Source organism: Pristiophorus japonicus, chromosome 14 (genome assembly GCF_044704955.1).
Source record: "Pristiophorus japonicus isolate sPriJap1 chromosome 14, sPriJap1.hap1, whole genome shotgun sequence".
In the NCBI taxonomy this organism is placed as follows: Eukaryota; Metazoa; Chordata; class Chondrichthyes; family Pristiophoridae; genus Pristiophorus; species Pristiophorus japonicus.
In genome coordinates this window covers 173,561,709-173,583,293 of record NC_091990.1, presented here as the reverse complement: position 1 = coordinate 173,583,293, position 21,585 = coordinate 173,561,709, and the positions used below count along the sequence as shown (strand labels likewise).

Sequence of the window (21,585 nt, the reverse complement as noted above, 5' to 3'; positions counted from 1 at the left end):
CCGATGGGTCCATCAAGGCATCCGTTCCTGCCTCCATAAGAACAGTAAATGCAACTAGCCCATTCTCCTCTCTCTCTCTCTCTCTCTCTCTCCCTCCCTCTCTCTCTCTCTCTCTCTCCGTGATCTTCCCACTCAATGAGCCCATTGGAGGATTCCCTCCTCTCCATCCTGCTCAACCTAATCCACCACTACCCTCCTGGACTCAAATCTCCATGGAGCAACATTCACCACATTTGCCTCCAGGGTGTCTATTCACTCGTGAACATCTCCAACTTAATCATTGAAAGAAACTTGGCTCGCGGGTGGGGACACCTTGCTCACATCGAAGACACTCCGGCTAGCCATACTTGCTTCTATCTGACCCCTCCAAACCACTGCAGTGGTAGTGTTGTCCTTACCAGAATGTCTCCCGCTGCTCCCTAGCTACCTTCTCCTTGTTCAGCTACCTCACCTTGTTCCCCCCATCTTGCCTCTCCTGTAAATTCTTTTGTTGTCTACCACCCCCAGCAGTTTTTCACCGCGGTATTCTTCTTTCCTCCCTCGGCCTCTGCACCGAGCAACTCTTCATCCTCGGTGATTTCAATCACCATCTCAACTTTTTTTACCCTCTTCCCCCCTCAAGTCATTCACCTCCTGTCCTCCCCAAACCGCTCACTCCAGAGAAACTCTTCTACACATATTCTCAGCCATGACCTCACCCCCTCCTGTGCCGTCTACATTCTGTGATCTTTGACAAGACTACCGTCAACCATTTCCTTGTATCCCTCAACACCTAAATCGCACCACCATGTTTTAATCCCACTTCCTGCTGTTTTTCCTGGAAAGACTCTTCCCCCATAACTCCCAACTGACTAACCTTTGACCCTGTATTCGCCATGATACCTCTGCAATTGCTCAACCATCCTTTTATCTCCACCTTTGATGCCCTTGTCCCCAGCTAAACCTTCACCATCTCCCATCAAGGTCATTCACCCGACACAGCCTCCAACGTCACTCTATCAAGTCCAAATGGCACAAACCTGAGCTACCTTGCATGCAACTGGCTTAGTCATCCATTGATAGATTTGGCTTCACCACACCAAGCTCTACCAGGCCTTTCTCTCCTCTGCCAAAACTACTCACTCCTCCAGAATCATCCTGGAGAACAAAGCTAACCATCTGACATCTTTTGTCTACTTCCAACATGCCTGCTTAACATCCTCTCCCCTGCCTCCTCCACTCTCACCTCTAAGAACATGCAAAGTGCTCATGGATTTATTTTGTCAACTAAGAGAGAGACCATATATTGAGCTGCCTCACCTACTTGCCCACCAAGCCAAACCTCCACCTCTACCCATCCTACCCTTGCTCTGAACACCTGTCTCTCTCTAGTTTCTGTCCCAGCTCATGCCCTCTCCAAGCTCAACTCATCCATAAGACTGACCCCTTGCTCTCTCCAACCCATTTCCACTAAAGCCCTGACCAACCAACTTCCTCCATCCCTACAACTTCCCCCGCACCCCCCAACCCAGCTCTTTGTTCTACTGCTTCTGACCTCTTATGTATTCCCCCTCCATGCCCCACCATTGACAACTATGATTTTAGCCATCAAGACTCCGTGATCCATAATTCCATCCCCAAACTCCTACAGCCCTTTTCCTCCCTATCCTTCTTTAAGACTCTCCTTAAAGCCCTGCTTTTTGACAAAGTTTTTGCTCACCCATGCTTATCTTTCCTTTAACTCGTCAATTTTATGTCACACCTGGGGACATTTTCTGCATTCAAGGTGTTCTATCAATACAAGTTAATTTTGTTACGTACATGTATTATCATTATAATGCTTCCGAGCATGATCCCTCTATAACACTAAAAGGTTGATGATTGAGGAGAATGTTTCCCTTGTTATGTTTCTATGTGATGATGTGACTTTTTAAAATTGTTTTTTTTAATATATAATTTGAATTAAAATACATTTTTAAATTACAGTAACAGTGTAAAGAAGAGCCAGCCCATAACTAGCATATCAAAGATTGACGAACGATTGGAGCAGTACACAAGTGCCATTGAGGTAATCTGATTTACTCACTGTGCAGTTACAGATACATACTGATTTTTACCCACAGACCGTAATCCCTTGAAAATGAAATTGTTATAAGAATCCTAGATCTGTGTGGGCCTTACATTCTTTTATTGCTTTATCCTTTTGTGAAGTCACCTTGTCATGTACCTTTCCAACCTGCAGTATCGCCTGATAGTCACGCTGACTGGCCTTTGATGTAAATGTATAGCCAGACCTTCGGAACTGGACAAGAGAGCCTGGGGTTACTGTCCCTTCAAATTCTGTTCCCTCCTCATGGAAAAGTCCTTGGATTGCACTGTGTGCCTCCACACAGTGACTGTGGAATCACCACTATGAATCTGTGTCACACCATTCAGTGCCATGGTGGGCTAAAGCTCACTGATTGTGTGATATTAAATCAGTCTCCTCACTGTCAGTCTCAGTAACCTGTCCCAGCCTGGCTTAAGGGTTGCATCTCTACTAGCATTATTGCAGTTCCCTCACGCTGCTAGTTCAGTAATCCCTTTATCCTGATTTGAATTCAGCCCATCATACCATCAGCCTTGAACCAATACACTTTTCCCCCCACATGTACCCTGCTGTGAAGCCATGAGTAGTCATTATTGTAAGTGGGTGAATATTGAAAAGAAATCAACGGAATTGGTTAGAAAAAGGCAAAACAGGATGTTCAAGCCTTTCATAACCTCAATATACCACAAAGTGTTTTACAGCCAATGAAGTGTAGTCACTGTTGTAATATAGGATGGGAAGGAATTAATGGTGTAACTTCCTCATGTAAAATTGTAATACTGGTTGAATTATTAGTGTGCCATTTTCAATAGTCTCTCATATGTCCTTTTAAAAGAGGAACTTCCAACATTATGTTTTGTCTTCCTCCTTTATGTACCAATTTTCTCCCCTCTGCATTGCCTATTCTGATTACTTGCTGGGGTACATCCTAATGACACAAATCACCTCATCATCATAAGCAGTCCCTCGGAATTGAGGAAGACTTGCTTCCACTCTAAAACGGTGTCCTTAGGTGGCTGAACAGTCCAATACGAGAACCACAGTCCCTGTCACAGGTGGGACTGGTTTGCCGCACGCTCTTTCTGCTGCCTGCGCTTGATTTCTGCATGCTCTAGGCGACGAGACTCGAGGTGCTCAGCGCCCTTCCGGATGCATTTCCTCCACTTAAGGCGGTCTTTGGCCAGGGACTCCCAGGTGTCAGTGGGGATGTTGCACTTTATGAGGAAGGCTTTGAGGGTGACCTTGTAACGTTTCCTCTGCCCACCTTTGGCTCGTTTGCCGTGAAGGAGTTCCGAGTAGAGCGCTTGTTTTGGGAGTCTCGTGTCTGGCATGTGAACAATGTGGCCCGCCCAGCGGAGCTGTTCAAGTGTGGTCAGTGCTTCGATGCTGGGGATGTTGGCCTGGTCGAGGACGCTAACATTGGTGCGTCTGTCCTCCCAGGGGATTTGCAGGATCTTGCAAATCACCACGTATTTAGCCTGAGGCCATTCTTTGTGTTTGAACCTAGGCAGTGACTGTTAGCCGAAGCTGCCTGCCTCATTGCCTCAGGTGGTCCAATCACTCTTTGCTGTTATTCCAGCAGATTGTTGCTTGTTTATCTTCAACTATGAATCTTGCACTCTCTCTCACACACATAGAGCACTACAAAGTTACTCAGACACTCATCACTGGACATGCCAAACCTATCGGAGGATGTTGCCACCAAGAAGAGCCTATGGGAGACCGGTGATGCTGCAGGTAGCCCAGTTACCAAAGGGACACCATGTAAGGTAAGAGACTATTTTTGTCACTTGTGAGCCAACTTGGACCACTATCTACAAGTGCACATTGATCCACTTGACATCTGCAGTTGGGTGAACTGGAAACCCAACCTCTCCTGTGGGACTCGTAGAGGTCTTCCAGCTCAATGTTGAAAATCCAATCCTGTCATACCCTGCAACTCCACTCAGCATGTTAGCCCACACCACAAAAGGCTTTCTTTTCAAGATACCTCAGAGAAAGCTGCTGTGAATGGAAACAGCCAAACTGCTGTAACACGGGAAATAGGTGTTCAGTGGAGACCGATATCCAGATTTTTAAAAATTCACTTCATCACTAGAAGTAAGGGAAATAAATACTTGGGCATGTCACAGCTATCTGTCTCTGTTCTCTCGCCTGCCAAGGAATAATGTTAAGCATTCTTAAACTTTAAGTGGCTTCTTAGAAAGAAAATATGAGGTTCATTACCATAAATCAGCACTCTCCTATTTCCTGTTGTTGTGTAATCATCATCATAGGCAGTCCCTCGGAATTGAGGAAGACTTGCTTCCACTCTTAAAATGAGTCCTTAGGTGGCTGAACAGTCCAATACGAGAGCCACAGTCCCTGTCACAGGTGGGACGGATAGGCGTTGAGGGAAGGGGTGGGTGGGACTGGTTTGCTGCACGCTCTTTCCGCTGCCTGCGCTTGGTTTCTGCATGCTCTCGGCGATGAGACTCGAGGTGCTCAGCACCCTCCCGGATGCACTTCCTCCACTTAGGGTAACATGACTCCTAATCAGTGAATTGTAAGATAGGCCTTTGCAAACGAATTGCTCAGTACTTGGGAAAAGACCACTTTGTCTAATGTCCCGATAATGAGCATGTTTCCTCCTCCCCCTAATCTCATCTATTTTCTTCCAGGATACTGAAGGACTGAAAGTGGGCGTCGGTGACCTCATCAATCAGTGGGTGAGCAAGAGCCCGGAGCCTAGTACCTGGGTCAGTCCCTCCAAACCAGCAGTAAGTAAACATATCTGCAATCTCTGACTTTTAGTTGACTTTTCATTGCAATGGCAAATGTGTATCAGAGTACAATGTTTTGCAGGGTGACAGTTCCCCCTTCTGTACTGCATTTTTGTACTGACAGCTACTCCCGTGTGGTTTGAGCTCATTTTGAACAACAGGAATTATTTCTAAGAGGAAATAAAATTGCACCATCATCTCAAACAACACAAAATATAAGATTTTCATTTGTTTTCTTTTTGCCTCTCCGTTGAGAGCGATTATAAAACATGACAGAAATGATACAACAAAAGGTCATGTGAAAGACATGCCTGCCTTCAGTAACGTTCTTTTAGCCTAACTGTTCTAATTGGCATTATTTTAAGGCGGGGCATCAACCTATTTACTTCAAACAGGTTAACACCAGCATTTGCTGGGCTAAAAACTGAGGCTGTCAAGCCACATGTCCAACACATTGGTAGACTTTTGGAGTTTTGGGTGCATTGAGAATAGAGGAGAGGATCATTGTTTTCAATTAGAAATGGAATTATAAGCATTGCGGGGTCATTCTCCAGTCAGAGCACTGACAGTATAGCTCTCGCTGCTATATACGTGTGTGCGGATGTCAGATGACTAGGTTGATTCTGGGGATGAGGGAGTTGACTTATCAGGAAAGGTTGAGTAGGTTGGGCCTCTACTTATTGGAATTCAGAAGAATGAGAGGTGATCTTATCGAAATGTATAAGGTTATGAGGGGGCTTGACAAGGTGGATGCAGAGAGGATGTTTCCACTGATGGGGGAGACTAGAACTAGGGGACATAATCTTAGAATAAGGGGCCGCCCATTTAAAACTGAGATGAGGAGGAATTTCTTCTCTCAGAGGGTTGTAAATCTGTGGAATTTGCTGCTTCAGAGAGCTGTGGAAACCGGGACATTGAATAAATTTAAGACAGAGATAGACAGTTTCTTAACCGATAAGAGAATAAGGGGTTATGGGGAGCGGGAAGGGAAGTGGAGCTGAGTCAATGATCGGATCAGCCATGATCTTATTAAATGGCGGAGCAGTCTCGAGGAGCCGTATGGCCTTCTCCTTCTCCTATTTCTTATGTTCTTATGTTCTTAAATAACATGTTAACATTCAGTGTCTTGGCTCACACGTAAAGCAGGGCCACTTGGGTGAGAGGTACCATCAAGTGTTCTGAACTTGTAGAGACACACCTCACCTAGGATTGGTATTTCCAGGAGAAGAGTAAAAAATACTGCGGGGTGGAGGGGGTGGCTGGGGGATGGGGGAAATTATATTTTACATCTTTTCAGGCAGTCAGTGTACTAAAAATAAAATCCTTTTTGCCACAATTTTCCAGAGTTGACAGACATGATTGTGCCAGGCATGATTTGGCACATACTGTGCTAAGTGCATCAGTGTACAAGTGTGACTAGTTTGAACCCAATGGTGTCAGCTGGTGGTTTAAGAATAACCATAGGACCCTGAGATCATCTTCTAGAAAACTTGTGACTCACTCCAACAGTTGTTTCTTGTAATGTATCACAGTTGCTAAAAGAACTGTAAAGTCTATCATTGTCTCAAGGGCCTCTATGTAGACTATCATCATCATCATAGGCGGTCCCTCGAAATGAGGATGACTTGCTTCCATGCCAAAACGGGATGAGTTCACAGGTGTTTCAATGAAGGACCTAATATTCCAGGTCCTGAACTACATCCTGAAGGGTGGAAGATGCCTGTGCGTGGATTTTTTTTAACGTATGGCGGCCGTTGCACACCAGCCACTACACGGGCTTGACAGAGCTAGGTCTTGGTCCAGGAGAGTGTTCGGAAAGAAGAGATTCTTAACAAGCACGGAAAGGGCGAGGGGAAGAAAGAACAAAAGGGAAGGTCTGTGACAGGGTGGATGACAGGATAGAGAGACAAAAGGGATGATGGCCCAAATTCAAATGGTAATGCTAGGAGTTAGAAAAACATTGGTTGTGAATGGCGGGATAATGACCAACTGGCAGCACGGGCCAGCCCATACTGGTAGACTATAGAGGTAATAGAGATTTACTTAGCATTCAGAATAACAGATACTTGGGTTGTACTCTGATCGAAGGATTAATATGTAGAATATATAATGAATATGTAAAAACTGAAAGTTCTGCAAATACATAGCAAGTCCAGCAGCATCCGACAAACAGAAAAAAATCACATTAACATTTTAAGCAGGAACCCTTCATCGGACAAATAGTCAACACCGAATGTTAAGCCGTCTTCTCTTTTCACATGCTTCTAGCAATTTTTGTCTGTATTTCAGATTTCCAGCCAGTTATTTTTTTTCCTCATTTTACGTGTAATGGATACTCAAGGGTGAGTGATAGGCTGGAATTTTGTTGAGGGGTGAAGAGTTTAATATAAATTTATACCATAATAAAAACAGTCACCAATGTGGTTTTCCCAGTGACCACAGTGTGCAGTCACAGGCCAGTTAGGGTTACCACCCATCTGCTTTTTGAGCAAGGTGTCTGGGAATCCACAAGAGCGAAACCAGATGCTAAAAGTACATTCTTTTTAATAAGTCCAATTATTTTGTGCTGTTTTTCATCTTGTGATAGGGAGTTATTATTAATTGATATTATTAAGGTTTTCTAATACATTGTTAACCATAGCAAAGCAAGCAATACAATTTAAGCCACAAACCAACTGTGTAGTTTTGGCTCGATTGTGGCTTATCGGTGGCACTCCAGCCACTGAGCTAGAAAGAAGGTTGTGGGTTCAAAGTTCCACGCCAAGACTTGGCTTCTCACTCCAGAGTAGTACTGACGGAGTGCTGCCTTTTTGTGGAGATGCTAACCAAGGTTCTGCCTGTTGAGTTGGCCAGCATTCGTCCCTTAACCGATGCTATGAAAAAAAAACCTGACCAATTGATCATTCATCGCGTTAATATTTGTGGGACATTGTTGGTGAAGAATGGCTACTGTATTTGATGACAGAACAATAGTCACTGCACCCCACAAAGAGTTCTGAGTTCCTTTGGCAACATGATTTGACATTCATTTCTTAGCAAAATGAGGCAATTCTAGAAGCTTTCTGGTTTAGTTAAGGTCTTAAATCTTTGAGTAAAGACACTGTTTTTCATCCTGTGCCCTATTCGTTCTTTTTCTTCTCTTCAGGCTTTCTCCAAACCTTGGATTTACTTTACCTCTCGGTAGCCTCTGGCTCTGACTAATTCCTCTCCTTCTGCATCTTCTGTGCCTTTTTAAAAAATCATCCTGTACCTTGGCTGTCTCATAAGGTAATTTTCCTGACGTCTCTTAACAAACTGCAAGGCGTGTTGAAAAGTGGCCAGTTTGGCATGTGTGACTAATATAATAGCTGAGACATGGTTACCCTAGAGCTGGGAGTATATTTCTTTCTATTCACTGAGGTTTCTTGGGGGGTTTTTGTAGCAAAATACCCCGAGGACATCCTATTCAACATCTTTGCAGGTCTTTTTTCAGTCTTTAAGAATAAATTCTTTAGAAAGAAATTCTGTGGGATTTTCTAGGTCAGGTTGTAGAACTTTCCAGTGAAATCTTGGTGGGTTGTGATGTGTCCTGATGTTTTGTATTACCAAATGCCAGAATAGAATGAACAGAGAAGATTTCTGTGGTGGAGGGGGCAGTGCTTTCAATAATATCACTGTAGTGGGGACAGGGAGAAATCCCAAACAATTCTGTTGTCCTCACTCAGTTTACTCTTTTTTTTTAAAGTGCTGACTCTCGCTGGGGTATGGCTCCAAGGGTATTGGGTACTCTAATGTAGGCTCACGGGTTTGTAGAGCTATTGCATTGAGAGTGGCTTAGCCAGTCACGTGATGTTCACAAGCCTCAATAAAACCCCAGCCAGTTGGGTCTAGGTCATCCACGATGAGGTATGCAGTAGTGAGCCTAGTGGATGAACTGGTAATGTGTAGTGTGATTGTTAAACCTTTGTTAATAAACCAACTAGTTCTTAATAGCAATGTGTTGCATGAATTCTTAAGCAAAGAACCCATGAAGCAAATACATTACAGGTACCATTCAATATCCCACCCAAATAACATTCTTCATTCGTGTCCCGCGTCAATGAGTGTCTATTGCACATGGGGAGGCATCACAGCTGAGCTTCAATCTGTCCTTACCTGGCATCCATACATGCACACTTCTCAAAAAGGTGCTGGACTGAGACGAGGAACGCGATTACTGCCCCACCACCCCAGCTCAGGGTACTGAGTCTAGTTTTAGCAACCATACCACTAACTTTACTGAGATCAGCTAAGTCAGCATCACCTGGGAATCAAAGTGCTGAATTTTTCATCATCATCATCACAGGCAGTCCTTCGAAATGAGGATGACTTGCTTCCACGCCGAAAAAGGATGAGTTCACAGGTGTTTCAATGAAGGACCTTTATAGTACAAATGGCTGCAGTCACCTGGGCATCTCCTATATCTCAGGCCTGACAAGACCTACCTCCAGCAGGGGTGGGGTGGGAGGTGACCCAAAATATTTTTGCACAACTGGTTGAACCAAAATCAAATATGGGAATACTTTACATTGAAATTACTCCCCATTACAACAGTATAGCCCCTTTCATGCAGATGGACTATTTCATCTGCTGCATACCTTACTTATTGAAAGAAAATTGAAATATAATCTATGGTAATGTTATGTTTTCTGTATTCTATTATGAATATTAATTATATGAATATTTAGCTTACCTCTTTAATATGTCCCCTCGCTCTCAGTTCTCCCCCTCACATCAGGTGTGAGCTAATCAAACAGCACTGAGTTCATTGTTTAGTGTTTCGGCTAACACAATATCTCTGATTAAACTCCTTATAATACTCCTGCTCAGCTGCAGACTGGCACATACCACTATTGTAGGATCTGGTAAATAAAGACTGCTTAAACCTTTGCAGATTTTCTCATTTTCCTGCCTTGTCCGATTAGCAATGGGCCTTGTATCCTCGCCTCCTTCAGCCAGGATGATTTAGGCTCTGGACTTCTCCCTACGAACTGCCAATGCCATTTTATGTTTGGTTGGTATCTCGGGCATTGAGTCCAGTTGTTCCAGTCTTTCCTCTTCAACCAAGGTGGCACTCTCTGGTTGTTAAGAGAATCCTAAAGTATCCCACCTCTGACATTAGATTTGAGTGGCAGGCATGTCTCGGAGTTGAAGTCCACAATCGTTCAGTTAAAAAGCCGCCACAAGGTACCTTCCCCTTTACAATGAAGCATATACAGGTTCGACTTCCCAAATCCAGAAACCTCAGGACCGAGGCCATTCCGGATTTCGGATATTTCTAGATTTCGGAACGTATTTCCGACGTCCCGGATCTGGAAATGCCCGGGCCGAGGTTCGGGTATTTCTGGATTTTGGAACCCCTTCGGCCTGACTTATTCTGGGCGAAAAGAAACGCCCAAGGCCTCTCTCGCAGCGGTAATCGGTCTCGGACTAAAGTTGGCGAGGACCGCAGTTTCCACCGCGAATCCTCGTGCAAGGCCGATTTTTACCGCTGGGCGCATTTTCTAACAAAACTTAGGCCTTTAAAAAAAATAACAATGTGATTAGCGGTATTTTTGGCGAGAAATGCCGAAAAAAATACCGCTATCACCAAATAGTAAATTTCTAGCACATGTGCGGCGTTTAAAAAAATGTCCGTATTTCGGAACATTTTCCGGTTTTCGGATGACCCCTCCACAAATCAGCATGATGTCCGGATTTCAGAACATTCCGGATTTTGGAACTCCGGATTTGGGAGGTCGAACCTGTACTAAACTAGTTTTATTACTCAGGGATCACTAAAGCTCTCTGGGAATATGGCAACAGATAGCAAATATAAATTCTTTGAGATACCTCCGATCCCAAATGGGGGATGTTCTTGTGCTGATGTTTAAGCGACAGTCAATTTCAGTTCATGATGGAATACAAATGTGCACAATTGAATTTAACTGTAGAAGCAACTTGCAATTCTGTGTGGTGAATACCTTTATTGCATGACAGATTACATGTTATGAAAGTTCATTTTTAAAAACCTATTTGAGGCACCTTTGATTGTGTTTGAGATCTACTGAAATATTTGCAATTGTTTCAGACTTTCTCTGTAAATCACATTGTTTTGTGGCTGGGAGGATGGGTGGGCAGGTAGGCACCTCCCCTCGGGCTGTTCCTCAGCATTCCATAAAGAGGTGTGCGAGACCAGCCTGAGCTGGCTCTTTTAGTTCCCAGTGCAGGGGGTGGGGGGGAAACTCGGCCTTTTGGCTAAGATCAAGTGTAGTATCTGTTCTTATCAGTTCGCTTCTCGGCCTTTTGGCTAAGATCATGCGTAACTGACCTGACAGGGGAGTAACCCCATAACCCCAAGGTGGTTCTCCCTGGATCAGGAAGGTATATGCTTGCTTTTTTTGGAAATAGAAGGTGTGTGGGGGGCTTGACCCATCCACCTCCATGGCACGAACCTGGTATTGCAGTACTTCCAGGAACGGTGCAGTGGCTCTCGGCCTTTTGGCTAAGAGCATTGGCGCAGAGTGATCCTTGATGTGTGCAAGGTGACCTCTGGCGTTTGTGATTTGACAAAGAATTGGAACGATTGGCTACGAATTTCAAAAAAAAAATTTATGTTCCACTTCCTTATGTCTCCCTACCCCAACATCCCAGCCGAGACTAGGAGGGCCATTTGGGTGTCCCTCCATCCTGCCTGTACTGGAGAAATACCACCAACAATGTCTCAGCAAGATCCGACAAATACCCTGGGAGGACAGGCACACCAACATCAGCGTCCTCGGCCAGGCTAACACTGACCCCACTTGATCAGCTCCGCTGGGCAGGCCACATTGTTCACATGTCTGACACAAGACTCCCAAAGCAAGCGCTCTGCTCGGAACTCCTTCACGGCAAACGAGCCAAAGGTGGGCAGCGGAAACGTTACAAGGACACCCTCAAAGCCTCCCTGATAAAGTGCAACATCCCCACCGACACTTGGGAGTCCCTGGCCAGAGGTCGCCCTAAGTGGAGGAAGTGGATTCCAGAGGGCGCTGAGCACCTCAAGTCTCATCGACGAGAGCGTTCAGAAATCAAGCGCAGACAGCGGAAAGAGCATGTCCCACCCACCCTTACCCTCAACGACTATCTGTCCCAGCTGTGACAGGGACTGTGGTTCTCGTATTGGACTGTCCAGCCACCTAAAGACTCATTTTAAGAGTGGAAGCAAGTCTTCCTCGATTCCGAGGGACTGCCTATAATGATGATGATGACTTACAAATGGGCGATAGAGGGACCAAAATGGCATGTGCAATGGAAGCACTGACTTACCGCCGAGTTCCAGCCCATTATAATGTTCAGCTCGAGTTGAATTTGAGCTGTTTTGGTATGTGTCATGAATGTGTTGGGCCATAAGTGGAAATGTAGACAGTTGTTTCAGTTTGATATACTCAGAGAATTCCTAAGGCAGCAAGTCCTCAAACACAAAAATCAAGTTAGAACTTAAACAAAAAATGTTTTGTTAGATTTGGGCAGCCTGATATGCCCAGGGGTGGAGCTGTGGAAGCCAAACCTGGAGGACAGGTGATACTTCCTACTGTTAAAAGTTCAAACCTTGACTTCACCTCACCCGAATTTAAAAAAAATTAAAGCTTGGGTTTCATATTCATTCATATGAGGACACGTGGAATGAATTCACTCTCTCTACTTTCTCCTGAAAGACAAGGAAGTGCCACTTCAATCCCCACAGGGCTCCTGCTGCAACTCAACCACTTTAGAACCTCCTGCCTCAGTGGAGGTAGGAGGCTAAGATTCAGAGGACACACAAAAGTAGGTGTCATGGGAAGACATAGTGGTATTTAATAATATGAACTCTGTCAGCTTAGTTGATAGTGAGATGTTTCTGTCTTTGTTGGGTTACGTGCAGAATGATTTGGGACAGGTAGGGGAATGCCTGTGCAGAGAAGTAGCAGAAGGATTTTCAAATGGGAGCCTTGATAGTTGTGGAGGGTGACTTAATGTCTACAAACGGCTGGGGAGACCCTGTTGCCAAAGGCACCAACTCATTTGGCAGTGGCCTGGGGTTTTCGTCAGTTAATAGTCTCCCTTATGATCTCTGCCCACTGCTGACTGGCGGGGGGGGGGGGGGTGGAGGAGAAACATAGAAACATAGAAAATAGGTGCAGGAGTAGGCCATTCGGCCCTTCGAACCTGCACCACCATTCAATAAGATCATGGCTGATCATGCAACTTCAATACCCCATTTCTGCTTTCTCTCCATACCCCTTGATCCCTTTAGCCGTAAGGGCCACATCTAACTCCCTTTTGAATATATCTAACAAACTAGCCTCAACAACTTTCTGTGGTAGAGAATTCCACAGGTTTACAATTCTCTGAGTGAAGAAGTTTCTCCTCATCTCGGTTCTAAATGGCTTACCCCTTATCCTTAGACTGTGACCCCTGGTTCTGGACTTCCCCAACACCGGGAACATTCTTCCCGCATCTAACCTGTCCAATCCCATCAGAATTTTATGTTTCTATGAGATCCCCTCTCATCCTTCTAAACTCCAGTGAATATAAGCTTAGTCACTCCAGTCTTTCTTCATATGTCAGTCCTACCATCCCGGGAATCAGGCTGAGGCAACCCTGTTGCCAAAGGCACCAACTCATTTGGCAGTGGCCTGGGACATTCGTCAATTGACAGTGTCCCTGCTGACTGGGGGGGTGGGAGAGGGGGGGGCAGTTATTGTTTCATGAGGCAAGCACAACTTCCTGAAGGATTGCTGGGATCACTATGAAGTAGCACCTGGTTCTTCAGGCAGGGAGGCCTGAGGACCAGCAGGCAGGGGTCATAGGCCACCGACAGTGCCTGTGCAGCCTGGCATCTCTGGGGCCGTACTTCTGATCCCTCTCAAAGCGTATAAACAGGAAGATGCCTGTGGGAGATTCCTTCCTGTTGATCTGCTACAAGAGGAGATAAGCAGGAAGAGGTCTCCCACGGAGGGGGGGGGGGGGGGGAGAGGGTCGGGGGGGGTCATGACCCCCCCCCACCCACACCCTCCTCCCATCTCCCCCAATTACTTTGCGGTAACCAATTATGTATCTCAGGACTCTGCTAAAACTGACTGAAAATAATTTACTCACATAACATTTAAATTGCCAATCGCAATTACGTTGCCAGTTTCGAACCTGATGCAAACGGATACAGGGCTTCGGAGCACATCGTCATGATTATTCTGTGCCAAATCTGGAGTTTAAAACCCCACTCCCCAATCCTTCACGCTTGGCTCTGCCCCGAGAGATCCTGATGGTTCCCCGGGTCCAATTTGCAAAATTAATCTTCAAAATTCTTGAATCTACTTTTGAAATACTTTAAAAAGCCTTAGAGATATATTACAAATGTTAATTTCGACAAAATTTCTACACATTTCTGAAGACGTACCTGCAGGTTTCTCCCAGGTCCCTTGTGGCCATTAACTATCATCATAGGCGGTCCCTCGTATTGAAGATGACTTGCTTCAACACCAAAAAGAGATAAATTCTCAGGTGTTTCAATGAAGGACCTAATATTTCAGGTCCCGAACTACATCCTGAAGTGTGGAAGATGCCTGTGCGTGGATTTTTTTAACGTTGGGTGACCGTTGCACACCAGCCACCACACGGGCTTGACAGAGCTAGGTCTTGGTCCAGTGGCAAGGGTTAATCAAGATGATTGGAGACCTGCTCTGCTGCACGGACCTAGTGGGCGCACATAGCGCAGTGTGGGCTGGTCTCTGCTGCCCCTGGGCCCTCCACAGGCCAGCCCCAATGCCTACTTTGTAATAATGCTGCTTCCCTTGGGGGCCACTTGTAAGTAGGGGAGGGAAATGAAGCACACCCCACCCAACCACCATCATTCGTATGGGATGCAGTGCGGACGCGGCGAGGAAAATGGTTGAGGTAGCTTTTTTGCGGCACGGATCTGGCTTCAGGCTTTTACTGCCCAATTTTCCTCAATTGGCCACGCTGGGTAGGCCAGGAAATGGGTGGGAAAATGGAGGAAAATATGTTCCATCTGTGTATCTGGAGACATATACGCTTCCTCATTTATACTAGGGTTGAAGTGTCTCCCACGGGTGCTTGCTGTCAGATGCACCTCCGTAGTACAAATGGCAATAGTCACTGACGTCCATGTGAATTCATGGCCACATTATGCAGTGGCCTGCTGCTAATATTTACAACTCCTAGTTCCCTCTGGTTCACTTGTTTCTGTACAATAAAGACAGATGGGGGTCGATAAGACCTCTGCTACGATTGGGCCCACTCACTATCATGTGCACCACAGTTGACATGCAGCACTCCATTGAGGCCCGAAGGAGCAAACAAATAGGCCTTTTGTTGCCTTAAATTCAAAGATTACAGCCTAAGAGAGATTTCCCATCAATAGTACCAGGTAATTAATTACAAAGTAAACCCACCATGCTAATCCGATTTTAACGAAGAATACTCCCTACAAAGCAAATGACTTTCCAATTAACTTTTCTAAAAGAAAACTAAAACCAAATGTTTGTTGGTAATTGTGTAGCTCGCAGGCTTGCTAATGAGAAGGGCAGTGAGTAGATTACGAGTTATAAGGCTGTTTCACATTGCTTCTCAAGCGCTCTACTCGGAACTCCTTCACGGCAAACGAGCCAAAGGTGGGCAGAGGAAACGTTACAGGGACACCCTCAAAGCCTCCCCTGATAAAGTGCGACATCCCCACTGACACCTGGGAGTCCCTGGCCAAAGACTGCCCTAAGTGGAGGAAGTACATCCAGGAGGACGCTGAGCACCTCGAGTCTCATCGCCGAGAGCATGCAGAAATCAAGCGTAGGCAGCGGAAAGAGCGTGCGGCAAACCTGTCCCACCCACCCTTACCCTCAACGAATGTCTGTCCCACTTGTGACAGGGACTGTGGCTCTCGTATTGGACTGTTCAGCCACCTAAGGACTCATTTTAAGATTGGAAGCAAGTCTTCCTCAATTCCGAGGGACTGCCTATGATGATGATGCTTCAGGAAGGTGGCACGATGCGGCCTCCTGGTACTAGTCCTCAAGTTTACTTTCCCACCCGTTGCCCTCCTTCAGCCAATGAGGATGCCTTTGAATCCGGTGGCAGTACATAACTGGCAAAAGAGCGGGCATCTGCTGCCTGCAGAACAAGGCAGGTACGGCAGGCCATTTGCAAGTTTAGCTGGCTGCAGTGCCATCCGCCCCTCCTTATCTCAGTAATCTCCTCCAGCCCTATAATCCCCCTAGACATCTGCGTTCTGCCTATTCTAGCCTTTTGAACATCCGCAAATTTAAATGCTCCACCATTGGCGGCCATGCCTTCAGCTGCCTGGGTTCTAAACTCTGGATTCCCCTCCCTAAATCGCTCCGCTTTTCATAAGAACATAAGAAATAGGAGCAGGAGTAGGCCACATGGCCCCTCGAGCCTGCTCCGCCATTTAATACGATCGATTGTGGACTCAGGTCCACTTCCCTGCCCCGCTCCCCATAACCCTTTATCCCCTTATCGGTTAAGAAACTGTCTATTTCTGTCTTAAATTTATTCAATGTCCCAGCTTCCACAGCTCTCTGAGGCAGCGAATTCCACAGATTTACAACCTTCTGAGAGAAGAAATTCCTCCTCATCTCAGTTTTAAATGGGCGGCCCCTTATTCTAAGATCATGCCCTCTAGTTCTAGTCTCCCCCATCGGTGGAAACATCCTCTCTGCATCCACCTTGTCAAGCACCGTTATAATCTTATACATTTCGATAAGATCACCTCTCATTCTTCTAAATTCCAATGAGTAGAGGCCCAACCTGCTCAACCTTTCCTCATAAGTCAGGTTCCACTTCTTTCATCCTATAAGACGCTCCTTAAAACCTACCCCTTTGATCAGCTTTGGGTCATCTGCCCTAATATCTCCTTACAATTTTTTGTGTTAATAACACTCTGTGAATCACCTTGGGATGTTAAAGCATTATATAAATATAAATTGTTGTTGGTAAAGCAAAAACTACTTATTTTTAGAGTCAAGTTACAGCTGTGTCAGGCTATAATTGGCCTCGGCACTTCTCGATGAGAGAGGAGAAACCATCAGATAGGACTCCCACTTCTGATTGCCATGCAATTCTTGTAGTTCACTGCACATGTGTGGACACTGGTTGTGAACAGGATTGCTGTACTGCCTTCTGTGGTGGAATAGCCTGAATAGTCACTGTCTCAGCTCGCGCATGAAAAATAGGACAATTGAGCAAGTTAATTTTGCCTCTGGAACTGTACCCAGCAGGAGTCAGTGCCTTCAGGAGAAATGGAGAGCAAATCTCTCTTGTATAAATGCAGCACCCCCCAAACCCGCGACCTCTACCACCTAGAAGGACAAGGGCAGCAGGCGCATGGGAACACCATCACCTCCACGTTCCCCTCCAAGTCACGCATTATCCTGATTTGGAAGTATATCGCCATTCCTTCAACATCGCTGGGTCAAAATCCTGGAACTCCCTCCCTAACAGCACTGTGGAAGCACCTTCACCACACGGACTGCAGTGGTTCAAGAAGGCAGCTGGCCACCACCTTCTCAAGGGCAAGTACGGATGGGCAATAAATGCTGGCCTTGCCAGCGATGCCCACAACCCATGAACAAATAAAAAAAAGCTTAAGAACACTACGAGCGATCACCGGAGCAGGAAAATGAGCAGATAGGTTGAGCTTCCTTAAAAAAAAAATGGCATTTTTTTTCTGGATTGAATTAAGGCACTGGTATCATGAATAGTTTTCCTCTGTTATGTAAGTTATACTTTACCCATGGGTACAATATCGACTTTTATTTTCACTAAGCAGTGGGCCACAGTGCATTCATTTTCTACTCTCAGCTCTGTGACATTGAGGAAAGGCAGAGCTGAGAGTATTTAGTATTTGTAAATATCATTCTCGGACAATTAATGGTTCTCAACTGATTTAAAAGAGCTGATTATGTTGCCAGCTCTTTAAAATACGAATGGCGGTGTGATGTTGTTCAGAGTTTCTCTTTTATTTTTTTAAACTAGCACTTTTTTGGTAAAGCTTTGCACTAGCTGGTCATGTGCTTCAGATAAAAGTTCATTTGTCTACTTTATGTTGCATTCTTTATGCCACATGATGCCTGAGAACAAACGACTGACTGAGCATACGAAAAGACTGACGGGAAAAGACCGTAGATCCTGTCCCAGCCATGATGCAATAAATCTTCGCGACTCTCGGTGTTCCCTCCCACTGGTCATCATGTAATCTCCTCGGAGAGGCAAATAAACAGATTTTAAAAAACAGGCCAAATCAGAGGTAATTTGGAAATTTCCTCTCCAACCCCATACGATGATTAAAACCAAATTTCAGGAGATCTCAGTGACCGCGAGGTACAAATCCAGGTCCCACCTACCTTCTGTCATCATCATCATAGGCAGTCCCTCGAAGTGAGGATGACTTGCTTCCACGCCAAAAAGGGATGAGTTCGCAGGTGTTTCAATGAAGGACCTAATATTCCAGGTCCTGAACTAGATCCTGAAGGGTGGAAGATGCCTGTGCGTGGATTTTTTAACGTGGGGTGGCCGTTGCACACCAGCCACCACACGGGGCTTGACAGAGCGAGGTCTTGGTCCAGTGGCAAGAGTTAACCAAGACAACTGGAGACCTGCTCTGCTGCACGGACCTATTGCACACACCTATCCCAGTGTGGGCTGACCCGTTCTGCCCCTGAGCCCCTGGCCCCGAACTCACGCCTCCCCTGGACCACGATCACGTCCTTCTGTATGCAGTAGATGGCACATCCAGGGCAAAAACATTATAAAAGCAGAATTAAAGTCACAGAAGTTAATTGTTCTGGTCCTTTTAGTGACATAGTGGGTCGGCAAACTGCCCTTTCACTTCAGGAACCTGAGATTCAATCTATAAGTCTCGTCTCTTTCTCTCTCCAATGACTGTCCTACCTGAATAGACTTTGGTCAGTCTTATTGGTTCCTTGAGACAGGCAATAGAAGTTCATTTGTCTATTTTATGTTGCATTCTTTATGCCACACGATGCCTGTACAAATTGACTATGCCAGTCAAACAGATGACTTGCATGGGAAGTTACTAAAGTCATGCTGGCGTGTGATCTTCTGAAGTTAGCATTAAAGCACAATGCCAAGGGAAATGTACTCGTCAACTGTGCTTGACCTGCAAGTGCTTGATTACTGACCCTGGTTCTTAACATCAAAACTCATTCTTTTCTACCACCTGATGGCCAGAAACGTTCACCCTCATTCTAAAAAAAAATTTAAATTGAGAAAGTGTAGCACATACAAAGTTTGTGCATCCAAAAACAAAGCTGGGGCATGATTTTTAGATTTAGAAGGCTTAACGACCTGAGTCCAGAAACTGAGCTTTGTTGAAAATAAATGAGTCTCAGCCTTTTGGGACAGTACTGTACTTGAATACAAAATTTGATTCTTGTCTTTTCACAGAGGAAGGAAATAAGTAATTCATTGTGTTCCTTTACAAATAAATTATTCAAACTGGAAATATTCCCACCCCAAATAACTACAGGCAGAGTGGACCAGAATAAGTTTGAGACTGCAAGGCAATAGCGCCCCCTAATGGCTGTCTGTACTGGTTGCACGCTGGACAACTTCAACACACATTGGCTGTTTTACCCATCATCATCATGGGCAGTCCCTCGGAATCGAGGAAGGCTTCCACTCTTGAAATGAGTCCTTAGGTGGCAGAACTAAACCCATATCAGCTGCACTTCAAGATTGAGAGATAATTAGAGGACAACTATTTTTAGTTGATTTGTAAATCAAATGCCCCCTTATTAAAGGGCCACTAAAACAGATAAATAAACAAATTAACGTTTTGATCATCAACTTAAATCAAATTAAAATTTGCTTGCCGTGGGTGATGATGCACTCCAGTCCCTCCGGTGCCCACCTCCCGCGGAAGGCTGTGAGCGATAATTAGAGTACAACTGAGAGAGGTAATTAGTCTTTTGCCTGCGTAAAGCACTTCTTATTCAGTTAAAATGTATTAGAATATTTAAGTTTTAGCTTGGCTTAGTTAGTGGTACTCTTGCTTTGCAATCAGATGTTTATGGCTTCAAGTTGCACTCTGGGAGTTAAGCAGATAGGTTAACAATCCGTTGTCTGCTAATTCTTGGAGACATTGTGCTTCAGGTGGGATGTGAAAATGAGGTCCGGTTGCAAGTTAAAGATACCGTGACGCTTTCTGAAGAGCAGCAATAATCCTGACTGAAAGTTTTCTCTCAAACAATGCTACCAAAAACAGATCAGCTGGTCTTTCATCTTATTGCTGCTTGTACGATCTTTCTGTGAGGAAAATGTTTGGCTACATAGCAGCAACACTCACTGAAGTTTAAAAACAGTAATTCATTATATCTTAAGTGTTGCAAGATAATTCTTGATACGATGCTAAATAAGTGCAAGTCATTTTTGTTTTCCTTTGTTATTCAACATCAAACTGAACAGTTGCTGAGTAGAGAGGCAGTTTTTTTAGATTGCACCATTTCCAAGGTGTAGGCTGAGTGTTATGATGTGTTATTCAAGTTTGTTTTAGAATGGGGTTTTAACTGTTCCATTATTTTATCCTCAGCCACCCCTTTCAAAATGTTTGTAATAATTCATGACAGGAGTGTTGGAACTATTTTCCATGAAATGGCAACATTCTCAAGAATATATTAGTTCTGTCATCAAACGAAAACTAGCTACATTGGAATTCCAATTATCAATCTGAATTGTCATGGCTGACAACATTGCACAGGAGGTTGCCTCATTGCACAAACTAGTAACACTAGTCTCTTCCTGTCCAACATAAATCAGCCACACAGTCCAAGGAAGACTCAGTATACATTACCGGTATATACCCCCAGGTCGCAGATCTTTACTATTGCTCTAGTTTGTCTACCCCTAGAATGAGTGGAATCTAAATCGTTATTTTGTGTTTCTACAGGAAATTAAGCCAGGGGATGTGAGGAGCAAAAAGAATATTTGGGAGAACAAAACTGAGTCGCAGTCTGTCACCAAATCGGCAAGTGCTGGGAAGGTGAGTAAACCTGCCATTGTCAAGCTGTTGGGAAGATTCTGTAAATAAAAGCATAAGAAAGCTGAGAATGAGAATAGACCTTTTGATGCAATCCTTCTATACATGACTACCTCAATCGTGTACCTCTCTCCGACCCAAAATCTCTATACTCTCATCCAGACAGCATCGAAACATAGAAAATAGGTGCAGGAGTAGGCCATTCGGCCCTTCGAGTATGCACCACCACTTGATAGGATCATGGGCTGATCATTCCCTCAGTACCCCTTTCCTGTTTTCTCTCCATACCCCTTGATCCCCTTAGCCGTAAGGGCCATATTAACTCACTCTTGAATATATCCAATGAACTGGCATCAACAACTCTCTGCGGTAGGGAATTCCACAGGTTAACAACTCTCTGAGTGAAGAAGTTTCTCCTCATCTCAGTCCTAAATGGCCTACCCCTTATCCTAAGACTATGTCCCCTGGTTTTGGACATCCCCAACATCGGAAACAATCTACCCGCATCTAACCTGTCCCGTCCCGTCAGAATCTTGTATGTTTCTATGAGATCCCCTCTCATCCTTCTAAACTCCAGTGTATAAAGGCCCAGTTGATCCAGTCTCTCCTCATATGTCAGTCCAGCCATCCCGGGAATCAGTCTGGTGAATCTTCGCTGAACTCCCTCAATAGCAAGAACGTCCTTCCTCAGATTAGGGGACCAAAAC

The 21,585-nt window shown here is 44.9% G+C and overlaps 1 protein-coding gene and 1 pseudogene across 2 annotated transcripts in view; both read left to right on the top strand.

The window, feature by feature from the left end:
* lsp1a (lymphocyte specific protein 1 a) overlaps positions 1-21,585 on the top strand; it is a 197,957-nt gene that overhangs the window by 139,963 nt on the left and 36,409 nt on the right. For both annotated transcript variants that reach the window (XM_070899864.1, XM_070899865.1), the window contains 4 exons: positions 1,966-2,047; positions 3,706-3,837; positions 4,729-4,827; positions 20,789-20,881. In XM_070899864.1, coding sequence (XP_070755965.1) covers positions 1,966-2,047; positions 3,706-3,837; positions 4,729-4,827; positions 20,789-20,881 — 406 coding nt within the window. The remainder of the gene's footprint in view (positions 1-1,965; positions 2,048-3,705; positions 3,838-4,728; positions 4,828-20,788; positions 20,882-21,585) is intronic.
* Positions 11,070-11,319, top strand: LOC139280318 (U2 spliceosomal RNA; annotated as a pseudogene).